The sequence below is a fragment of the Hippopotamus amphibius genome, chromosome 2 (genome assembly GCF_030028045.1).
Source record: "Hippopotamus amphibius kiboko isolate mHipAmp2 chromosome 2, mHipAmp2.hap2, whole genome shotgun sequence".
Lineage (NCBI taxonomy): Eukaryota > Metazoa > Chordata > Mammalia > Artiodactyla > Hippopotamidae > Hippopotamus > Hippopotamus amphibius.
In genome coordinates this window covers 150,703,936-150,723,147 of record NC_080187.1, presented here as the reverse complement: position 1 = coordinate 150,723,147, position 19,212 = coordinate 150,703,936, and the positions used below count along the sequence as shown (strand labels likewise).

The 19,212-nt window shown below is 52.0% G+C and overlaps 1 protein-coding gene across 1 annotated transcript in view; it reads right to left on the bottom strand.

Annotated features, from left to right (window-relative positions):
• Nucleotides 1-19,212, bottom strand: part of RASGRF1 (Ras protein specific guanine nucleotide releasing factor 1) — a 113,428-nt gene that overhangs the window by 74,644 nt on the left and 19,572 nt on the right. The window contains exons 2-3 of the mRNA XM_057723121.1: nt 15,930-16,036; nt 6,709-6,856 (exon numbers count right to left, since the gene is read on the bottom strand). Of these exons, the coding sequence (XP_057579104.1) occupies nt 6,709-6,856; nt 15,930-16,036 (255 nt within the window). The remainder of the gene's footprint in view (nt 1-6,708; nt 6,857-15,929; nt 16,037-19,212) is intronic.

Below are 19,212 nucleotides of genomic sequence, written 5' to 3'. Positions count from 1 at the left end.
TGCACATTGAAATAAAGGCTGATTCTTTGATCTGTATTCTAAAGGGCTAAGGCGCGCGCGCGCGCACACACACACACACACACACACACACACACACACACACACAGAGGCAGGCAGGCTCCTGGAGAGCTCAGAGATGCAGGGATGCCCAGTCAACGCCCACCTTTGGCCTGATATTATCACCTCCTTGCCAGTCTGCTTTCTCTTGCCAGTTTTGAGATTTGCACACAGAACCCTCTTTTTCTTTAGGACGGTGTGTGTGTGTGTGTGTGTGTGTGTGTGTGTGGTCTGTATTTAAAACTGGCACTTGTCTCAGAGCAAGGCATTCCAGGACATCTACTCAGCAGGGACCAGGGCAAAAAATAGATGCAATTAGGTCAGGCGCTATGCTACATGCACAGGCAGCGCCGGCAGCCTTAGAGTCTTTGTTTAAGGATCAGGCCCAGTGGGCAAAGTTCTGGAGAGTCGTGAGCCTGGGGACCCCCGCAGAAGTCTTGGGCTGCGGCCCATCCCTGCCAGGAGCCAGTGTCAGGTGCGCTCATGGAGGCAGCCTTTCTCTTACCCTCGCAGGTCTCTTTCGGAGATGGATTTGCTTTTGACCCTGGTTTGCTTGCTGGACGTCCAGGGTCAGCTCAGGTGACCCTTGTCAGTGAAGGTCATGCACGGTGGGGACTTTGGCTCATACCCAACTCACTGGGCTAGAGTCCAGCTCCAGCTGCCCAAGCTGGCTCAAAGCCAGGCATCTCTGCTGGGCCCTGCCCCTGCCCACCCATGGTCTGGCCCCCTTGACCCACCAGAGGAAAAGCCTGCTTTGAGACACGGTGCGTCGGCTTCTGCCCCGCCCTACTCCCCTCTCTGGAGACAGTGTCTTTCATCCAGAATGCACTTAGCCAGTGCCGTCACTGACAGTGGAATTAATTCAGGTTTTCCCCTTTTTGTTAGCCTCTAAGGCTTTACTAAAAATTTCTCATTCTTGCTTTTCAAATAGCTGCCACACAGCTGAGTTCTTTCTCCTTCCTTCTTGATTTTTTTCTGGCCTCTTCCAAGCCCCACGGGTGCCCATCTCTGTCTCCCTTTATGCCAACACCACCAGCGGGTCCTGAGGGGGTCTTTCTGTTGGGCAGTGGTGAGACACAGCTGACCAGTGGGTAAGGTGGGGAAGTCAGATCCCTTCCCGGGAGGAGCTTCCAGCTGAAGAAGGGGTTCAGACCCCCAAAGAGGCAACTTATAATCGGACAAGGCGAGGCCAGAAGCAAGGTATGCACCTACTGCCATGGGAAGGTCACACCCTGAAAGCGGCAAGGGCTGCCCAGAAGGGGTTCTGAAGGACAAATAGGAGCCCAACAGGTGGGCTATGGGATGGAGGGAATTTGAGTAGAGAGGGGGGTGTCAACAAAGGCACAGGTGTGACAGGTTGTTGTGTGCCAGAGTCACAGGGGTGAGGATGGCAGGAAGGCAAATAGGAAGGGGACTCAAGGCATGGGGGGTGCTCCCTGGGGAGGGGGATGGGAAGGGGCTGTGTGGGGAGGGGTCACAGCTACCCTTTCTTACTTCTCCCAGAGCAGTCCCCTCATTGACCTAGTTTATAAAATAGGGTACCGTGTTGAAGTTTGTTTGCAAAACCTATCCCATGGCTAAATTTTTATTTTAAACCCTGAACTAAAGATCTTTTCTGTTTCTTCCAGAGTCAGCCTCCCAGGATCCAGAGTGCTTCCAAGCCAATAAAATATTACGACTACCTCTAAACTTCTATCTTGCCCTTTAGGGCCTGTCTTCACTCTCCAAATTTACTTCCAATCCTAAACGGGAAAAAAATCACTATTAAAACAATGAAATGGGGACTTCCCTGGCGGTCCAGTGGTTAGGACTCGACGCTTCCACTGCAGGGGACATGGGTTTGATCCCTGGTTGGGGAACTAAGATCCCGCAAGCCACGATGAAGGCAAACAAAGCAAAACAAAACAAAACAATGAAATGGTCCAATCTGAGCATTCTAGAGGTGGGGGGTGGAATTCTTCTCAGAGGTAGACATTCCCTTTGTATTAGATGGTCCTTAGGGCCTTTGGGTTATGAAAAATGAAGCCTAATTGGGCTGTTTAGATGGGAGAGAAGAGAATAAGACAGAGGTAGAGAGTTATACCCGGTAAAGCTTTCTGTAGACTTTTATTTGGGTGTGATCTCCTGTTACCTCCAGGGCTAGGGGTGGGGCTACAGGGTTGGGAGTAGACACCGGGCTGGATTCCTGGATGTGTGACCTGTGCAGAGCCCCAGGCTTAGAAGGGACAGACACTTGCTTTAAGGCTCTGCTGTTGCTGATTTGAGATTCTTAAGGGCCCTGCATTTTCATTTTGCACCGTGCCCTGCAAATTATGAAAAAATATGCAGATGGTATATTGGTAAATGCTTAATGACCAGCTCTCTGAAAGAAAACCTCTGACTGGTGGCACTTGCCAATTTCCATGGTGTGGACATTGCTACCTCAGCCCATTTGAAGCTTCCAAAGGTTGAAGAACTAGTTTGCAAACTCTTGCAAACTTAACATTTGGCTCTTGCAAAGGATATATGAGCCTGCTCCACACATCACTGGATGCAAGGTGAGGATCTTGGAAGATAAAGAGATTATGAATGATACCACCAGCAATGAAATGGCAACTGGGAGTGTGAGGAGAGGTCAGTGGGAAACCTTGTAGCAGGAAGAGGCTGAGCGACATGAGGGCAGGGGTGGCTTCTATTCATTTTTAAGCTGTTTTCTGTTTCAGTAAGGTAACCCCCTCTCCATTATATCTAAACCTTTTGGAAAATCTGTTACACACAACAGCCTACGTCAAGGGATTTGGGAACTGGAGGAGGAGCCACAGGTGGGTAGCCACGAGGGCTTTCGTGGATACGCTGCTTCTCTTCCTTGGACACAGCAGGATGGTATCTCCCAGTCCCCTCAAGTGGGCATGCTCATGTGACTTGTTCTGCCCAATGAAATATGAGCAGAGGTGTCACATTATTTGCTTGGTTCCTTTCCTCTGCCATGTGACTTCTGAATTTTCTGATGGTGGGAGCCCCGTCAGACTATGTCCCTGACTTGGAGTGAGAATGTTGTGTGGCAGGACACACAGTGTGAGTGAGAAGGCAACCTTTGTTGTTTCCAGCCACTAAGACTTTGGGGCTATTTGTTACTGCAGCATCACCTAACTCATCCTGACAGATACATGTAGCAACCATCCAAGGAACAAAGAGCAGTCAATACTGGATAATAATAGCTGCTATAGGAAGAGAGGTGACACATCAGGAAAACAGAATTTGAAAGCAAGAGGTGGCCAGGAAAAGGTAAGGTCCCTGGGAACCCTCAGGAATAAGTGGGATGGGGGCTTGAGGATTTTATTTGGCTATCAGAGGGAAGGTGGACCTTGAGAACCTGGGGCCATCCAGGTGACAGTCACTCCCTAACATTCACCCTTTATAAGGCCCAACTCCTCAGCAGGGAAGGAGTAAGTTGTGGGGTAGCACAGGCCAAGGATCTGAAGCCTGGACTCCAGTGCTGGAGGTGACCCTGCAGTGACCTTGGATAAGTCCCTTCTTCTTCTATGGACCTCAGTGTCTTCAGATCCCGCCCCACCCCCACCCCCAGCTCAGACATTCTAAGACCTTCTGTCTTTGTCACTGTGGTGACTCATCACTAACTTGGCTTCTCCTGCCTGCCTGAGGGCCTACTTCCTGGGAAATGGGCTCTGTTTCCACCATCCTGGAGCCCACCCAGAGCAAACAGGTGCCCTCTACCCTGCAGGATGTGTGTGTGTGTGTGTGGGGGGGGGGGGGGCGAGGTACAGCCACAGAAAGCTTCACCAAGCTGGCTCTTCTTTCAAAGTCTTTTAAAAAAATCTTTTGCCCTGGAAGGTAATGGACTGAATTGGCAGCATTGCTCCAAATTCCCACCAAATGGGCCTCTGCTGCCACTCGGACACACACACATATACACATGTGTAATCACTCACAACTGACCTGCTTTCTGCTCCCCAGCTCCAAAGGGGGTTTCTGCCCTTTGAACCCACTCCTTCTCTGGCCTACAAACCCCTGAAAGAGTTGTAGGTCATATGCAACATGAACCCACACCTGTGGCTGTAAAATGACTTACTTCCTGCTTGGGTTCATACTGCAAGCACTATTATAGCACCGACTACACTCTACCACAATCAGACTGTAAGGGTAAAAGCTTCCGTATCTCTAGTCTCACCACAGAGCCAGTGTCCATTTATTCATCAAGCCCTAATTGAGTACCTACTATGTGCCAGGCAAAGGGGGTGCAAGGGCTCACCCTGTCCTTAGGGAGCTCCCGCCAGCCCAGTGGGGGACAGACACGTGTGGCACTGGCTCTGCTGCTCCACGTGGAGTGTGAGCAAACGGTGGGGGCAGGGGACAGGGAGCACACTCCTGGCTAGACCAGGAGTCCCCAGGAGAAGGCATTTGAGCTTGGGAGAATCTCACCAGGCAGGGAAGTGTGGGGGTGACGAGAGCATTCAAAACAGGAGCCAGCACGTGCAAAGGCCAAGGGGTGCACAGCTCACTGCTGTGGAGCAGGAGCCAGAGCCCAGAGTGATCGGAGGGGAGGAGCCTGGGGAAGAGGGCAAGGCAGTGGTCAGGTGATTAGGGCATTTAGTGCGTGAGTGAGTGAATGAATGAACGACCCCTGGACACCTTTGATCACAAAGCTAATAACCTGGTCCTGAGGTCAGACCTCTTCCCTGGTCCCTGACAGGGGCTCAGCTTGGATTCAGGGATGTGTGTTGGGCTGGGATAGATTCCAGAATGAACCAGGTGGTTTAGAGATGGGGAAAGCCCGCATCCTGGGAGCCATGTGGGAAGAGGCTATGAGTAGAGTGGGGAGACTGGCAGGCATTCAGGCAGACCTGGGTTCCAGTCTCGGCTCTCACACCTCCCAGGTGAGTGAGCTTGGGCAGGTGACTTGAGCTCTCTGAGCCCGGTCCCTCATTTGATCCTATCAGCGTGGTTGTGGGGACTAAGGAAGCACGTCTGAAGGTGCTCAGGGTGGGGCTGGGGGAATTGCACTGAATCTGAAGTTTTTGTTGAATCTGAAGTTCCAAGTCAACACTACTCTTAGTTCAGAGCTTCACAGCTGCGTGACAAGGTGGAACTGGTGACTTGAGCATCTGAGGCAGAACTGGCTTCATGGGTGTGAGACAGGGTTGGGGGTGGGGGGGTGTCCTATGTTCAGAAGGCCAGGTGCTTGGGGCTTCAAGCTCAGCAGTTGCTGTCTTAAAATTCTTAAGAAGATTCTCTTTGAATTTGTGTTTTGTAAGTGATGTCTGATGGGACCATGAGGTACACCCCAGGGACTTGGAGCCTCGGGTCACGTGTGTTCCTGTCTCCCTGCTCATTCCTTATACCCCGGCACCCTGGGACCCAGGCCTCTGCAACCCTTGGTCTGGGTGGCAAGGGGTCAAGTCAGCCTGGCAGACTCACATCTCACTGTCTGCCTCCGCCCTCTGCAGGGGCTGGTGTAGGTACAGAGGGGGTGGGTCTTGTTCATACCCATGGTATCCCAGGGAAGGGAAAGGAGACAACTGTCCTGCCAGGGCTGGCAGCGCCTGGTGCGTTAGGTGGTTGACTCAGCAAAGGTCCCTTGCTCACTTGAATCTGGGTCCTGAGTGCATCGTGGCGCAGAGGTTAGGGGAGTTGGAGGTTGAGGTTGGGGATGGCATGTCCACTATGGGTGGGGGCCATAGGGGGTGGGAAGGGGAGACGGACTTGTCCCACCCTGACCGGGGCCTTGCATTTTCACCTTGCATCAGGCCTTGCAGATTATGTAGCTGACTCTGACTGCAGGGATCTGTGTTCGCATATTCTCCTCCCCAGCTCAGAGCCATGGGCCTTGTGTGATGCGGCCAGATGGTTCTGAGCACGCTGGTGCAGTGAGGGGGTGAGAGGCAATAAGATCACTGTGTGGTGACATGGACAGCTGGTGAGGGGTGTCTAAGGGCTGAGGGCCAGCGCTTCCCAAGCTTTAATGTATTGGATTGGCAAAACAGCTCATTCTGGTTTTTCTGTAACATCTTATGGAAAACCCCAAACGAACCCTTTGGCCAACCCATAAATGAGAATCGCCTGGGATGTTGTTAAAGTGCAGATTCTGATTCGGGAGATATGGGTGGGGCCCTAGGTGCTGTATTTCTAATGGGCTGCTCTTTCATGGACCACACTTGGAGTGGTGAAGTTCTAGAAGGCTTAACCTAGCAATAGCTCAGCCTCCAGATGGCCATGACAGGCAGAGGGAAGGGACTGCCTTGGAGCTGAGCCTGAGCCCACACTCTAAGGACCTACCAGCCACCCTCTGGCCCTGGCCCCACCTCCTTCGTCCATGTGGTTGTCAGCCTAGTAACCAGGAACTTGCTCATAAATAATCTCATTTGATCCTCACAACCTTGTCAGCTAGGGAGAAAAAGCCTGTTTTACAGATGGAGGTGCAGAGAGGCTGGTTGTAGCTGCTAAGTGGCAGAGGTGGGCTTTGAACCCAGATCTGGCCCCAGGACCTTCCCACTCTGCCAGCATCACTGATTTTACATTTGGAGGCTGGCACAGCTGTGGCCGGAAGCGGGTCCCTCTTGCCCATCATGTGCCTCCCTGATGCTGCGGGAGCCCAGGTTGCAGTTTGGCCCTGATCCCTGGCCAGCCGCCTCTGCTCCCCAGGTGGGCGGTCACCTCTGCCTTCAGCCGCTCAATCTCGATCTCTCCATCCTCAATCTGCTGCCGTAGCTGCTTGGCCACCGTCTTCTCGGTCTCCACGATCTGTAGCAGGTGCAGGTACTTCTGCATCAATGCCTCGTGCTCCGTGGCCAGGGTCCGGTAGCTGTGGACAGATGGACACGGCAGGTAAAATACTGCCTCCTGGTCCTCTGGAGATCCAACCAGAAGTGAGGCTCCCCCACTGACTGCACTTAGGAGAAGGTCCTGACTCCCAGACACAGCGGCCGAGGCCTTAACCGGGCTGCTGTGCTGCTACTGATTGCTCTGCCCCGTCCCCAACTCTTGGCTCACACTCTGACATCTGGTTCCTCCACCTGGTCTTGCTCTCACCTTGTCCAACCCCCCTCACCTTCTGAGCCTTTGTGCAGATAGATCTTCTGTCTGAGACATGCTTCCTCTCTCCTTCTCTCCCTGGGCTAGCTTCACCCTCTTTCCCAGAGCGGGTCCCAGTTGAAAGCTTATTTGCACGAAGACTTTCCGACCCCCTCCTCCCAGACTGTGCAGGGTGTTCCTGTAGTACTCCCTGCTGCTGTTACCATAGCGCTGGCCGGACTGATTGGGGATGTCCGGTTACTTCTGTTTCCCCAGGAGACCCTGTCTTCTATGCCTGTGCTGCTTGCTCCTGTCTCCCCAGGGCCTAGCCCAGCGAACATTTGTTGCATGGATGCAACTGAGTGAATGGACGACACACAGAGGAGAGTCAGGCACATACATTTCACCAGCTGGGAGACATCTGAAGAACCTGCACAGTATACTTGGGTGCCAACTCATGCAGCAGAGGCTGTTAGTGCTGTAGGAATCAGAAGAGGGGCCAGCAACAAGGACCTGTAATCAGGGAAGACTTCCTGTAGGAGGAGCCCACTCTCCCACCAGAATTGGAACCCAGGCCTTCGGACTCCAAACCCAGTGCTCTGGGCACATGCCCATCTAAGGGCAGCCTTGGGTGGAAGGCCTGTGTTGGGAGTAGTTGGCAATGGGGCTGGATGGTCAGGTGGGGCCAGATCAGAGAGTACCCCAAAGGATCAGAGGGTAGAAGAAGTGGCCCCAGCCTTTGTGTAAAGGAACATGTCTCAGATTTTCAGAACATCACGAGGGGGAGGGCGGGAAGATGGGACTTGGAAGATGAGCTGGGCCAGGGGGGTGCCCAAGGTCACAGGCCTGGCTTCTCCCTGACGCCCACAGCACCAGTATTTGAAGGTGTCAGAGCTGGAGAGAAACCCAATTCTATAAAGGGGGTTCCAGTCTCAGAGGGCAGAGAGGCTCTGAAAGGGAACCGCAACATTTCAGGGAGGGGTGTGCACCTGGGCGGGGCCAGGGGTGGGAGACTTGAAAGGCACAGATTCAGAGGGAAGCTTTATCCGTCTCTGGGAGTGTCTGCAACGAGGTTTGGTGGCCGAGGTCTCCAGTCCTCCGTCTCCCTGGCCCCCATCTTTCCTCTCCCTCTTTGCTTCAGCCCAGGACCACCTCCTAAGCCCAGGACCACCTCACAGGACCTCATAAAAGTCCCCTCCACGCTTTCTTGGCCCATATCCTTGGCTCCTCCCCACCCTCACCCTTGTCTTCCTTCCTGTGTTCCCCTCTCAGCAGCGGACGGCCCCCCATTTCCCACTCTGCAACCTCAGCGGGGCCTTGAAACATTTCCTGTGTCCCTGCCATCTCCCTGCCCATCCCAGAGCTTCGCACCCCCCTCTGACCTCCTTCCTCACCACCCTGTCTCTGTCCACTGCTGGTGTCCGGCCCTGCTCCGACATCACAGCCTGCACGCTGGGCGGTGCTCTTCCGTCACTTCCCGCCGGCCCCACGGCACGCCCACCCTCCTCCCGCCTCACGTGCAGCGTCCCTGCTCGGACCCGATCTGCCTGGCTCAGCCCCGGCTCCCACACCTGCTGGCTGAGGGACCCTGGAGAGGTCACTCGGCCTCTCCCTGCCTCGGTCTGCTCATCTGCACCGTGGGGATGACGTCCGCACACACCCTGCAGGGTTGCCGTGAGGATGAAATCTGTGGACACACGTGAAGCTTGGTGCCGTGTGCCAGTGCTGTAGTGACCACCGTCTCTCTTCCCCCTCACCCAGCCCCTGACCTCTCCCCAGGATTTCCGAGCGTCAGATTCTGCCTGTCTCTCTGGACGGGCTCTGCAGGCTCTTTCTCCTCAGCATGTGCGACACCGCAAGTCGCTCCCCACTTAGGACGGGCCCTCCCCCTCCCCTGAACGCCCGCCCCTCTTTTCCACCTTCAAAGCGGGGTTTGGCAGAGTGGCCACGCTCATCCTCCCTCTGGTCCCTCTTCCCCTTCACCCCTCAGCCCTCAGCAGGCTGGCATTGGGCCCCGGCACCCACAGGAACCAGGTCCCTCTCTGGGGTCACCAACTATCTCCCACTTAAGTTAAGGGGACACTTTTTAGTCTGGAATCGACTGACAAGACCTTCCAGGTACCCTGGATGTGGCTAGTCAGTGGGGTGCCAGGTTAGGGACGCTGGCTTTTGTCACAGACTCAGAAGCCGTGTTACACAAGTTCTCTAAGTCCCTGTGACTCTCATGGCAAGATGGGACAATAACAGCTTCCTTACAAACCCCCAGGTTTGAGGTGAGGATGCCAGGAGGCCGAGGGTGGGACACAGCTTTGCTCTATAGAAGGGGCTGTGCAGCAAGGCGGCGGGCAGTGGAGACTGGAGAGAGGCCGGTCCCCTGATGGTGTCACAGAAGGAGGCTCAACCCAGCCGTGCCCTGAAGGTGCGAGGGCGCGAAGCAGAGCTGGTGGCAGCCCAGCAGGGGGATGGCAGGAGAAAAGGGCGGGCAGGGGACCTGAAGCACGTGCCTGGAGAAAAAACCTGATCCGAAAACCAAAGCTTGCTCCCCCGACCCGCTTCTAAAGATAAACAACAAGCAATAAGAGAAAATTCTTTGGTTTGCAATACTACTTGGTTAAAATGAGGGTTTTGTGCATCTCTTATTATAATGAATTTAAACTAGAATATCAGGTTTTAATGTTTTCCCAACTTCCCAAGAGGCTTAGTTGTCTTTACTTGCAAAGGAAATTCAGCTGAGAGCGCGAAGGAATCCGTTTTCACACCACCTCATCTCTCTTTGCTCCACGGTGTGAAAATTCAGAGCCTTCATTAGTTTGTTCTTAGTGATGGCACTCGCCCTAGTGCTTCAAAACAGGGAAGCCAGAGTTTTATCTGCAGAACAATTTGGTCTGTTTGTGCCTCCTTTTCTTCCCTTCACCCGCCCTCTCTGCCTGCCTCCCTCTCTTCCTCCTCCTGCCCGCTCCCTGTTCTCCCTTCTTCTCCTTCCCCTCCCCCCTCTCATCAATACAGATTTATTGAGCACCTCTTCAAGCAGCACTGTCTTTTTTTTTTAAATTTTTATTGGAGTATGGTTGCTTTACAATGTTGTGTCAGTTTCTGCTGTACAGCAAAATGAATCACTATACGTATACATATATCCACTCTTTTTTTAGGTTTCCTTCCCATTCAGGTCACACAGATCCCTGTGCTATACAGTAGATTCTCATTAGTTATATTATTTTACACATAGTAGTGTACATATGTCAACCCCAATCTTCCCATTTATCTCCCCCGCCTTCCCCTCTTGGTAACCATAACTTTGTCCCTACATCTGTGTCTCTATTTCTGCTTTGCAAATAAGTTCATCTGTACTATTTTTCTAGATTCCACATATAAGCGATATTATACAGTATTTGTTTTTCTCTTTCTGACTTATGTATGACAGTCTCTAGGTCCATCCATGTCTCTGTGCAGCACTGTCTTTCTAGAATCACAGATTTTCAGAGCTAGAAGGAAACTCAGGAGTTACAAAAGGCCAACGGTCTCATTTTATAAGTAAAGAAACGGAGGCCCAGAGACGGGAAGTGACTTGCCCCCAAATAACAGTCAAGGAGCCTCAAAGCTGGAGCTGGAATCAGGCTCCAGCCCCTGAAGAGGCAGGTCTGTGCTCTCCCACATGGCTGTCTAGTTCACATCTAGTTCTCACTGAGATGCAGACCATAAGCTACACTCAGTGTTACATTTTATACATTGCTGTACATACATGCCGCAGAGGCATCCCAGAATACTAGCCTATCATGCACACAGTGGGAGAGTACATTGGGTCCCTATATGTATTCATACACTATGGTGCTTATTTTTGTATATACAATGTATCTACTGTGTATATATAAATAAAAACTAAATTCGGTACATGCAAAAATACCTACTACTCAGTACTGCTGTGGAAGAGAGCCGGTCTCTCCCTTGACACACACATGCACACACTCTCAGGATGTACACGATCTCAGGTTAAATAATGCTCAGAGCCTGTCGTACGACCTTTGGTCACCATGCCAGCTGCCTGGGGAAGAGCCGTGGCTCCTGTTGGCCCAGAAGCTGCCTGTCAAGCCCAACCTAAGCCAGACTGGCTGCTGACAACTATTCCAGGGACGGGGACTCTGTTCCCCTTGTCAGTGACCGTCACTGTGAACCCCACCCCAGCCCTAGGCCCAAAGGAGGACATTCCTCTGAGGTCAGTGGGTTGACTCAGACCCCTGGGCTTGACCAGGGAAGACAAGCCACGTCCAATTAGCACGCCCCCCTGGCTTCCTAAAGGACGGTGAGTACCGAGAGGTTTTTGTTCAAAGGTAGGTGGTGTTGCTTCGCCCAATGGTTCCTCTTTTGGTGAAGAGCAGGATTTTGGTTTGAGTTGCATCCACCTTACGTGGGAGTCATAGAGCCCTAGACTGGGAACCAGGACCTGGGACACTCCAACTTCCACTCAGGAGCCTACCACACTGTGTGCCACTGGGTCTCGCTGGCTACAACTGTCAAGAGGGGCTGAAGGGATCCACTCACCGGGTTGTTATTAGGAGCAAATACACTGTGTGGAAGAGCCTCGCAGACTCCAGAGGACTCATTGTGCAGTGGACAGCGGTACCCTCAGACATGAACATTCGCTGTCAGGCAGGCTCCGCAACACTTATGTCAACCAGATTATTAGGATTTTATTGGCTACTTGGAACCAATCTCCAATTGAGTGAGTTGCTTAAAGAATTATTGTCCTCTCTTTTCATCTCTCTCTCCATTTTGGGTATAGTATGTATCTTTTTTTCCCCCATCTTTATTGGAGTATAATTGCTTTACAATGTTGTGTTTGTTAGTTTCTGCTGTACAACAAAGTGAATCAGCTATATGTACACATATATGCCCTCCCTCTTGAGCCTCCCTCCCACCATCCCTATCCCACCCCCTAGGTCATCACAAAGCATCAAGCTGATCTCCCTGTGCTCTGCAGCAGCTTCCCACTAGCTATCTATTTTATATTTGGTAGCGTATATATGTCTATGCTAGTCTCTCACTCTGTCCCAGCTTCCCATCCCCCCACCTCGTGTCCTCAAGTCCTTCTCTATGTCTGCATTTCTATTCCTGCCCTGCCGCTAGGTTCATCAGTACCATTTTTCTAGATTCCATATATATGAGTTAGCATACAGTATTTTTTTTTCTCTTTCTGACTTACTTCATTCACTCTGTATGACAGACTCTAGGTCCATCTACCTCACTACAAATATTTCAATTTCGTTCCTATTTATGGCTGAGTAATATTCCATTGTATACATGTGCCACATCTTCTTTGTCCATTCTATTGCTCTGATAAATGATGGTTTTATGCATTTATTTCTAAGAATGAAAAAAAAAAGAATTATTCTCCTCTCTCTGTGGCAGACAGAATTCTAAGATACTCGCAAGACTTTCTGCCCTGATTTGGAAGCCCTGCATAACCTCTGGGACGATAAATATGATGGGTTTTACTCCTTTAGCCTATACTAAATGGCATTAGCTGACCTTAAGACAGGGAGATTCTCTAGGTGGGCCAGACCAAATCACATGAGCCTTTGAAAATGGAGAGTTTTCTCTGGCTGGTCACAGAAGGGGAGGTCAGAGATTTGGAGCTGGAGAAGGGTTTGGTGAGCCGTTGTTGGCTTGAGGATGGAGGGGACCACAGGGCAAGGAATGCAGAACCTCGTGGAGCTGAGAGCCATCCTGGCTGACAGCCAGCAGGGACACAGGGATGCCAGTCCTACAAGGAACTGACTCTTGCCAACAATAGAAGTGAGCTTGGAAGCAGAGACTTCTCTAGAACCTCCAGGTAAGAGCCCAGCTTGACTGACTCCTTGATTTTAGCCCGTGGGCCCCTGTGCAGAGACCGCAGCCGAGCCCAGATTTCTGACCTACAAAACTGAGAAATAACGATGGGTATGGTTTTAAGCTGCGATGTTCTTTTTTCTTGTTTCTTTTTCTTTTGGGCCACACACGTGGCATGTGGGATCTAGTTCCCCAACCAGGGATCACACCTGCACCCCCTGCAGTGGAAGCTGGGAGTCTTAACCACTGGGCCGCCAGGGAAGTCCCTTAAACTGCTAAGTTTGTGATCATTTGTTCTGCAGCAGTAGAGAACTAAAACACTCTAATAGATAGAATTTATTTTAAAAATTTGAGGTTTAATGCCCATATAATGGAAAGCACAGACGTTAAACGTACAGTACAGGGTAGATAAACGCATGCACCCTAATCGAGAGAAAGAAAATTCCCACCAACTCAGGGGGTTTCCTTGTGCCCCTTCCCTCTCAGTCCCCACTCCAGAAGCAACTACTGTTTGGATTTCTATCACCACAGTTGAGTTCTGCCTGTTTCAGAATTTCATGTAACAGGAATCACAGCATGTGCTATTTTGTGTCTGGCTCTTTTAACTCAGCCTATCGACTCTGAAATTCATCTGTTTTGTTACACATATTTGTAGTGGGTTCCTTTTTATTGCTGAGCGGTATTCCTTCGCATGGATGTATCAAGGTTCCTTTCTACATCTGCCTGTTGATAGACACCTTGGCTATTTCTAGTTTTTGGACGATTGTAAATAAGGCTGCTAAGGACATCTGCATACAAGACTTTTTGTGGGTGTTTTTCATTTCTCTTAGATAAATACAAAGATGTGGAACTGCTGGGTCACAGAGTAGGTGTATGTTTCACTTTTAAAGGAAATGCCGAACAACTTTGCAAAGTGGTTGAACCACTTTATGCTTCTACCAGCATTAAGGGATTTATGGTTACATATTTTGCTACTGTCAGTCTTTTTCAATTCAGCCCTTCTAGATGCTACAGGTAGTGGCATCTCGCTGTCTTTAGAAAATCTGGGTATGGATTGATTTTCAAAGTCAATGTAGTCCTGGTTATCAAGAATGTGTAACAAATTAGAATTCTGTAATGCTTCAACACTTTCAAAGCCCAGTCACATAAATAATTTCATTTGGTTCTCAAAACAACCGTGCTATTGGCTCTAGTTTAGTGCTGGGAGCATGAGGTCCAACTGCTCTCCCTGAATCTGGGTTCTCCCTGCTTGAGTCCATTCTCCACAATGCCAGCAATTTCCACCCCAAATCATAGCTCTGGTCATGTTACTCTCCTGGGGTAAAGCCTTCCATGGCTCCCCACTACTCACAGAGGAAAGGTCGAACATCTCAGCTGGGTATTCGAGATTGTTCTGATCTAGTTCCAGTCCAATGTCCAACCTCATTTACCTTCTGACATCCAAACTGTGTCTCTTCATTTGTCTTGGAATTCTCTTTCCTGATTCACTGCCTTTATTTAAGGCTTTTGGGGGGCTGGAGGAGGGGCTGAAGTGCTCATATGTAAACTTGTTCGCTACAAGCCCCCAATCTCCCTTTTCAAGTCAAATGTCACCCTATTTCCAGATCCCCCAGGTTCCCCCATTTCCCTGTAGATGGAAGTATGTCTCTCTCCTACGGTGCCTTGTACTGAACACAACCTTCATGCACCAGAGCTATTTGAACACCTGTCGAGTGTCTTCCTGACTAGGCTGGGGTAGCCCTGGGGGAATACCTGTGTTGCATCCATCCCTGTCTGCCCAGTACCACACTCAGAGCCTGACTCTATTGATTCATACATGAGAATCTGGTCTCCACAGCTAGACTGGACACTCCTTGCGGATAGGGACGGAGATGGCTTGACCACAGGGTCAAGGTCAGTGTGATAGCCATAATAACGAGTTTCTGGTCAGCTGGCTTGATTCAAGGTTCAAGGAAGGGCTCTGGTATCCATCCATCTGTCCATCATCACCATGATGGATCTATCATTTACCCATCACCACTCATCGTTCATTTACTATCCATCCATCCAGCCAGCCAGCCAGCCATTCATCCTCCACATATACTTTCAACACTCATCCATTCATCATTCACTCACCCTCCATTCATCCATCATTCACCTCCCACACATAAACTCAACATCCAACCTCTATTCATTCATTCATCCTTGCTCTGGTCATGTTACTCTCCTGGAGCTTCCCCTCCTCACTTGCTGAGCACTTGTCTATACCTCTATAAGGCCCTGGGGATGCAAAGAATAGTACTTAGTCCCTGCCCCCAGGAGCTTACACGTTATAGAAAGGTAGACACAGAAACACACCATGAGCCACTCAGCCAGAAAGATCTGCTGCTCAAAGGGGTGAGTCTGGGTGGCCATCCCCGCTGACGGTACTCAGCTCTACCAGAGGACTCTTAGCTCAGGGCCACACCCCAGCCCACAAGCTCATTATTTCCTCAAGACCCAGAAAGGCTCAGTCCGGCTTGAGGCCCCCATTTCCTCTGCAGCACACACTCTCCTTAGGCTTTTCTCCCCGCCTGGCCCAGCGAGTCCCTCCAGAGAAGGGCACGCATTGTTGGGAACAAGGGGAAGAGCAGGTTTAGAATCCCTGCATGTCCAAGCTCAGAGCGGTTTAGAGAATTTCGGTCTACTGGTGAGAAAACCAAGGCCCAGAGAAAAGGCAGAACTAGTTCATTCCTGCAGCATCCGATTAGAACCCTGGTGATCTTAGCCTTTGGTGGCCATAAAACCCTGCAATCCAACCAAATTGGACGTGATTCTCCTACTATGAAAAAAGGAGCTCATCTGGTTGAAGAGGGCAGGAGGTTGCAGCGCTGCTCCTTGGGGTGCTTCGTTCCCTGTGTCCCTGGGGGAGGCACGCCCTGGAGCCCTGGGGATCTGAGGGCAGACCTGTCAAGACGCCCTTCTTACAGCTTCCACGTCCCCCCATCTCCTCCTTCTCCGTTCCTTCCCCTCCTGGGGCTCGCGTTTGCTCAGGATGGGGCCCTTGGGTGGGCGAGACGTACCTGGCGTGAGCGATGGCTGCCACCCACTCGTCGCAATCCCTGGCGTCCTCTGTCCTCAGCTCCAAGGCTTTCTGGTTCTCGTGGCTGAAGTTAACCGTGAAATAATGCTGCACCAAGAAGAAGACAGCTCCCATTACCAGGGCGATCGGCACAGAACCGGCAGCGTCTCCTGTTATCAATCTGGCTGTTTTTGCAAAGGGCTTGTTGCCACATCTACTAGGCGTGGATTCATTATTTGTGATCATGAAAATGCCTTTCTATTTAGTGGTTTCCAGCTCTTGATTAAGGCGGGCTTTGTACCATGTAACAGAACCTGTGCTTAGGCTATTGTGAGAAGGAAGCAAAACCCACAAGGCGCTATTTGCCAACAAACTGCCAAAAAGGCAGTTTTCAACCATCAGGTATGCTGGGAGAAAGGCAGAGAAAACACACCAAGAGAACAACCCCTTTGGGGACTGGGTACCAATTCAGTACAGCGTGCATTTAATTCACTCCACAAAAACATTCGACACACTCTTCTAGGTCCTCGCATTAGAGCAGTGAACAGATAGACCCTAGCAGAGCCCAGCGGAAGCCAGCTCTGTATTGGGTGCAGGTGACCGACTTACAGCTGGATCAAACGTGAGGCCTGCTCCCCGAGCTCCCAGGGGAGCAAAGGAGCCATCGATAGACACACATCTGTAACATCATTCTACGAATTAATACAGGTAAAGCTCTTAGAATAATGCCCAAAATATAGTAAGCATGTGTGTTTGCTATAATTAATGCAGTGCAATGATCACTACTGTCATAGAGGTAAGAAAAAGGGACCCAGGAAAAGCCACCCACTGATTCAGCCCAGGGAAAGCAGGAGGCCTTCCCAGAGGATGAGACGTTGGTTGGTCCAGCTTTTATTTCAGTTGATGGAAGAACGTGCAGGCAGCATGAACATCTAGAGCGCAGGGCGTGCTCAGGGGGTGGGCGGGGACGTGCAGTGGGGGAAATGGGGATGCCAGAGCCGAGGCCGGGCAGGGGGCGTGGCCTGGGTTGTAGAGCTAGGTGGAGGGATGCGGTGGAGGACAGCGGGAAGGACAGTGCCCAGGTTTCTGGCTTGAGCAACTAGGTGGGTGGGGATGCCACAGATAGGGGGAGGCGTGCGCAGGATAAAGGGCAGGTGTCAGGGATGAGGGTGGACATGCAGATCCTGTGTGCCTATAGGCCATGTCTCTCTGGGCTGCAGACATGGGTCGGGGTGGCAGCTTCGGGGAGGAGAGGGAAGCTGGGAGTGGACTTAGCCAGAGAGAGGACGCACAGGCAAAGTGCTGGGGGCCCCACCTGCAGAGGCCTCCTGGGTCTGGTCCTGGTGAAACTAGGAAGAGAGGCAGGCAGTGAGATGCAGAGAGGGCCCTGAAGTCTGCCCATTCAGAAGATGCACCGCAGGCCCCAGTGTGGCCCTGGGTCAGAGGGCGCTGTCCCTGGTCCCTCCGTCCTTCGGGGCCCAGGCAGCAAGGAACAGCAGCACTAGGCGCGTAAACGTATTTTTAGCTTCCACTGACATGGCTGTCTTTCTGTTAATTGTCGTTCTTGGTGGCAGCCAGGGGTTTGTGTGTGTGTGTGTGTGTGTGTGTTGCAGAGTCAATGTCTCTCACTTGTTTCCTAGGAAACAGATAACTGGCTGTAGAATGAAATGTCAACTGCAGCTTCAAATAACAGAATTGGGAAGGCTCTGGTGGGCATTCCTCCCCCCTGGAGAAGGGAGCAGGTGGGAAACAGAGCTGCGGGTGGCCACCTAGCACCTTCCCCATCTCTGTGAGCATGCAGATGCTTGTTTCCCGTGATCTCATTTACTCCCATATTCACTAAGTGGAGCAGGTATTATTATCTGTTCACCGCAGAGGAACCTGAGGTGCAGAATAGTCAAGCCACTTGCCTGAGGCCGCACAGCCAGAAAGCAGAGGAGCCAGAATAACGTACCTTCCCTGGGCACCTACCACACACTCAGATCTTGGGCTTGGCACCGGGATGGAACGACGGAAAAGACAAGGTCCCTACCTGAAGGAGCCTTTGGTCAGGTGAGACTCGGGGTTCTGACTCAGAAACAAGGCGCTCTTAGCTGCACACAGGCCCAGCGGGGTGGCCAGGTCCCCTGAGAGTCCCCAAGGGGGGATGTCTCAGTGTGGACTGGCCTCATCGGTGGCACCAGGCCAAGTTCCCAGGGCAGGAGTGGTTTCCTTCCCCACCAGGCCGAGCTGCTCACCCTGGAGAGGAGCCGGGGTTGGAGGAGGCCCCCTGAGTCTGGCTCCTCAGAGCTGCAGGGGGCGATGGGCTTGGCTGAGGCCCCTCACTCCCATCAGAAGCTTCTCCCCAAAGAGTCCTGCTTCACGGATAAGCTAATGACTTGCCAACCTTGTGTCCTGTAATCTCCCCGCAACCTCACCCCAGCTGGAAAGCTAACTAAGAGGAAGGGCGGCCCCCTCCCCCTTCCCCTCCCCAGCTCCAGCCTGAACCTGGCCTTCAGAGACCTCTGGCTTTTGACAGGTGCTGAGGCTCAGCTCTCCCCCTCAGACTGCAGACAGGGCTGCCAGAGCCCCCTTCCCCACCCTCTCCCATTCCCTCCACCACGAGTGGCCACTCCACCCACCTATCCATTCCACTGCTGTGTGGCCTGGCCTCTGTCCCCACTGCCACTGTTCTGGTTCAGGTCCTGTGACCTTTCTCCCGGGCTCTTACCAGAACCTCCTACAAGCATCCTGCATCTTTCTCTCTCTCTCTCTTTTTAGATACACAGAGCATACATGCCTGGCCTTCTGAATCCAAATCCAGTGCTCTCATCCTGCATCTTTTGTCCTTGGAGACAGCACCTAGACCCTGAATCACCGACAGGCTGGAGGTTCAGGGGAAGTGGCCCACTGGCTGGGGGGATGGGCATAGGGCCACAGCAGCAGGCACGACACGGAAGATCCACTGCATGGCATAAGCAGCAGGCTCTGGAAGCCAGGGTGAGCTCTGGGGAACGTGCAGGGAACCTTCAGGGCAGAAGCCAAAGGGCCTGCAGTGCTGGCAGCTGGGGGAGCCACGGCTATAGATGAAGGAGAAGCTGGAGGCCCCAGGCATCAGGCTGCATTCTCAGCACACACGATCACCTCACTGGAAACACAACCGCCCCAGGAGTGAAATGGATTACTGCCGTTTAACTGCAGAAGCAGAGGTGAGCACCGTGGTCTGCTCAAGGTCACCAGCCAGGAAACGGCACAGCTGAGCCAGGACCTGGGGCTGCTCCTGGCCCAAGGGTGCTTCTGCTGCC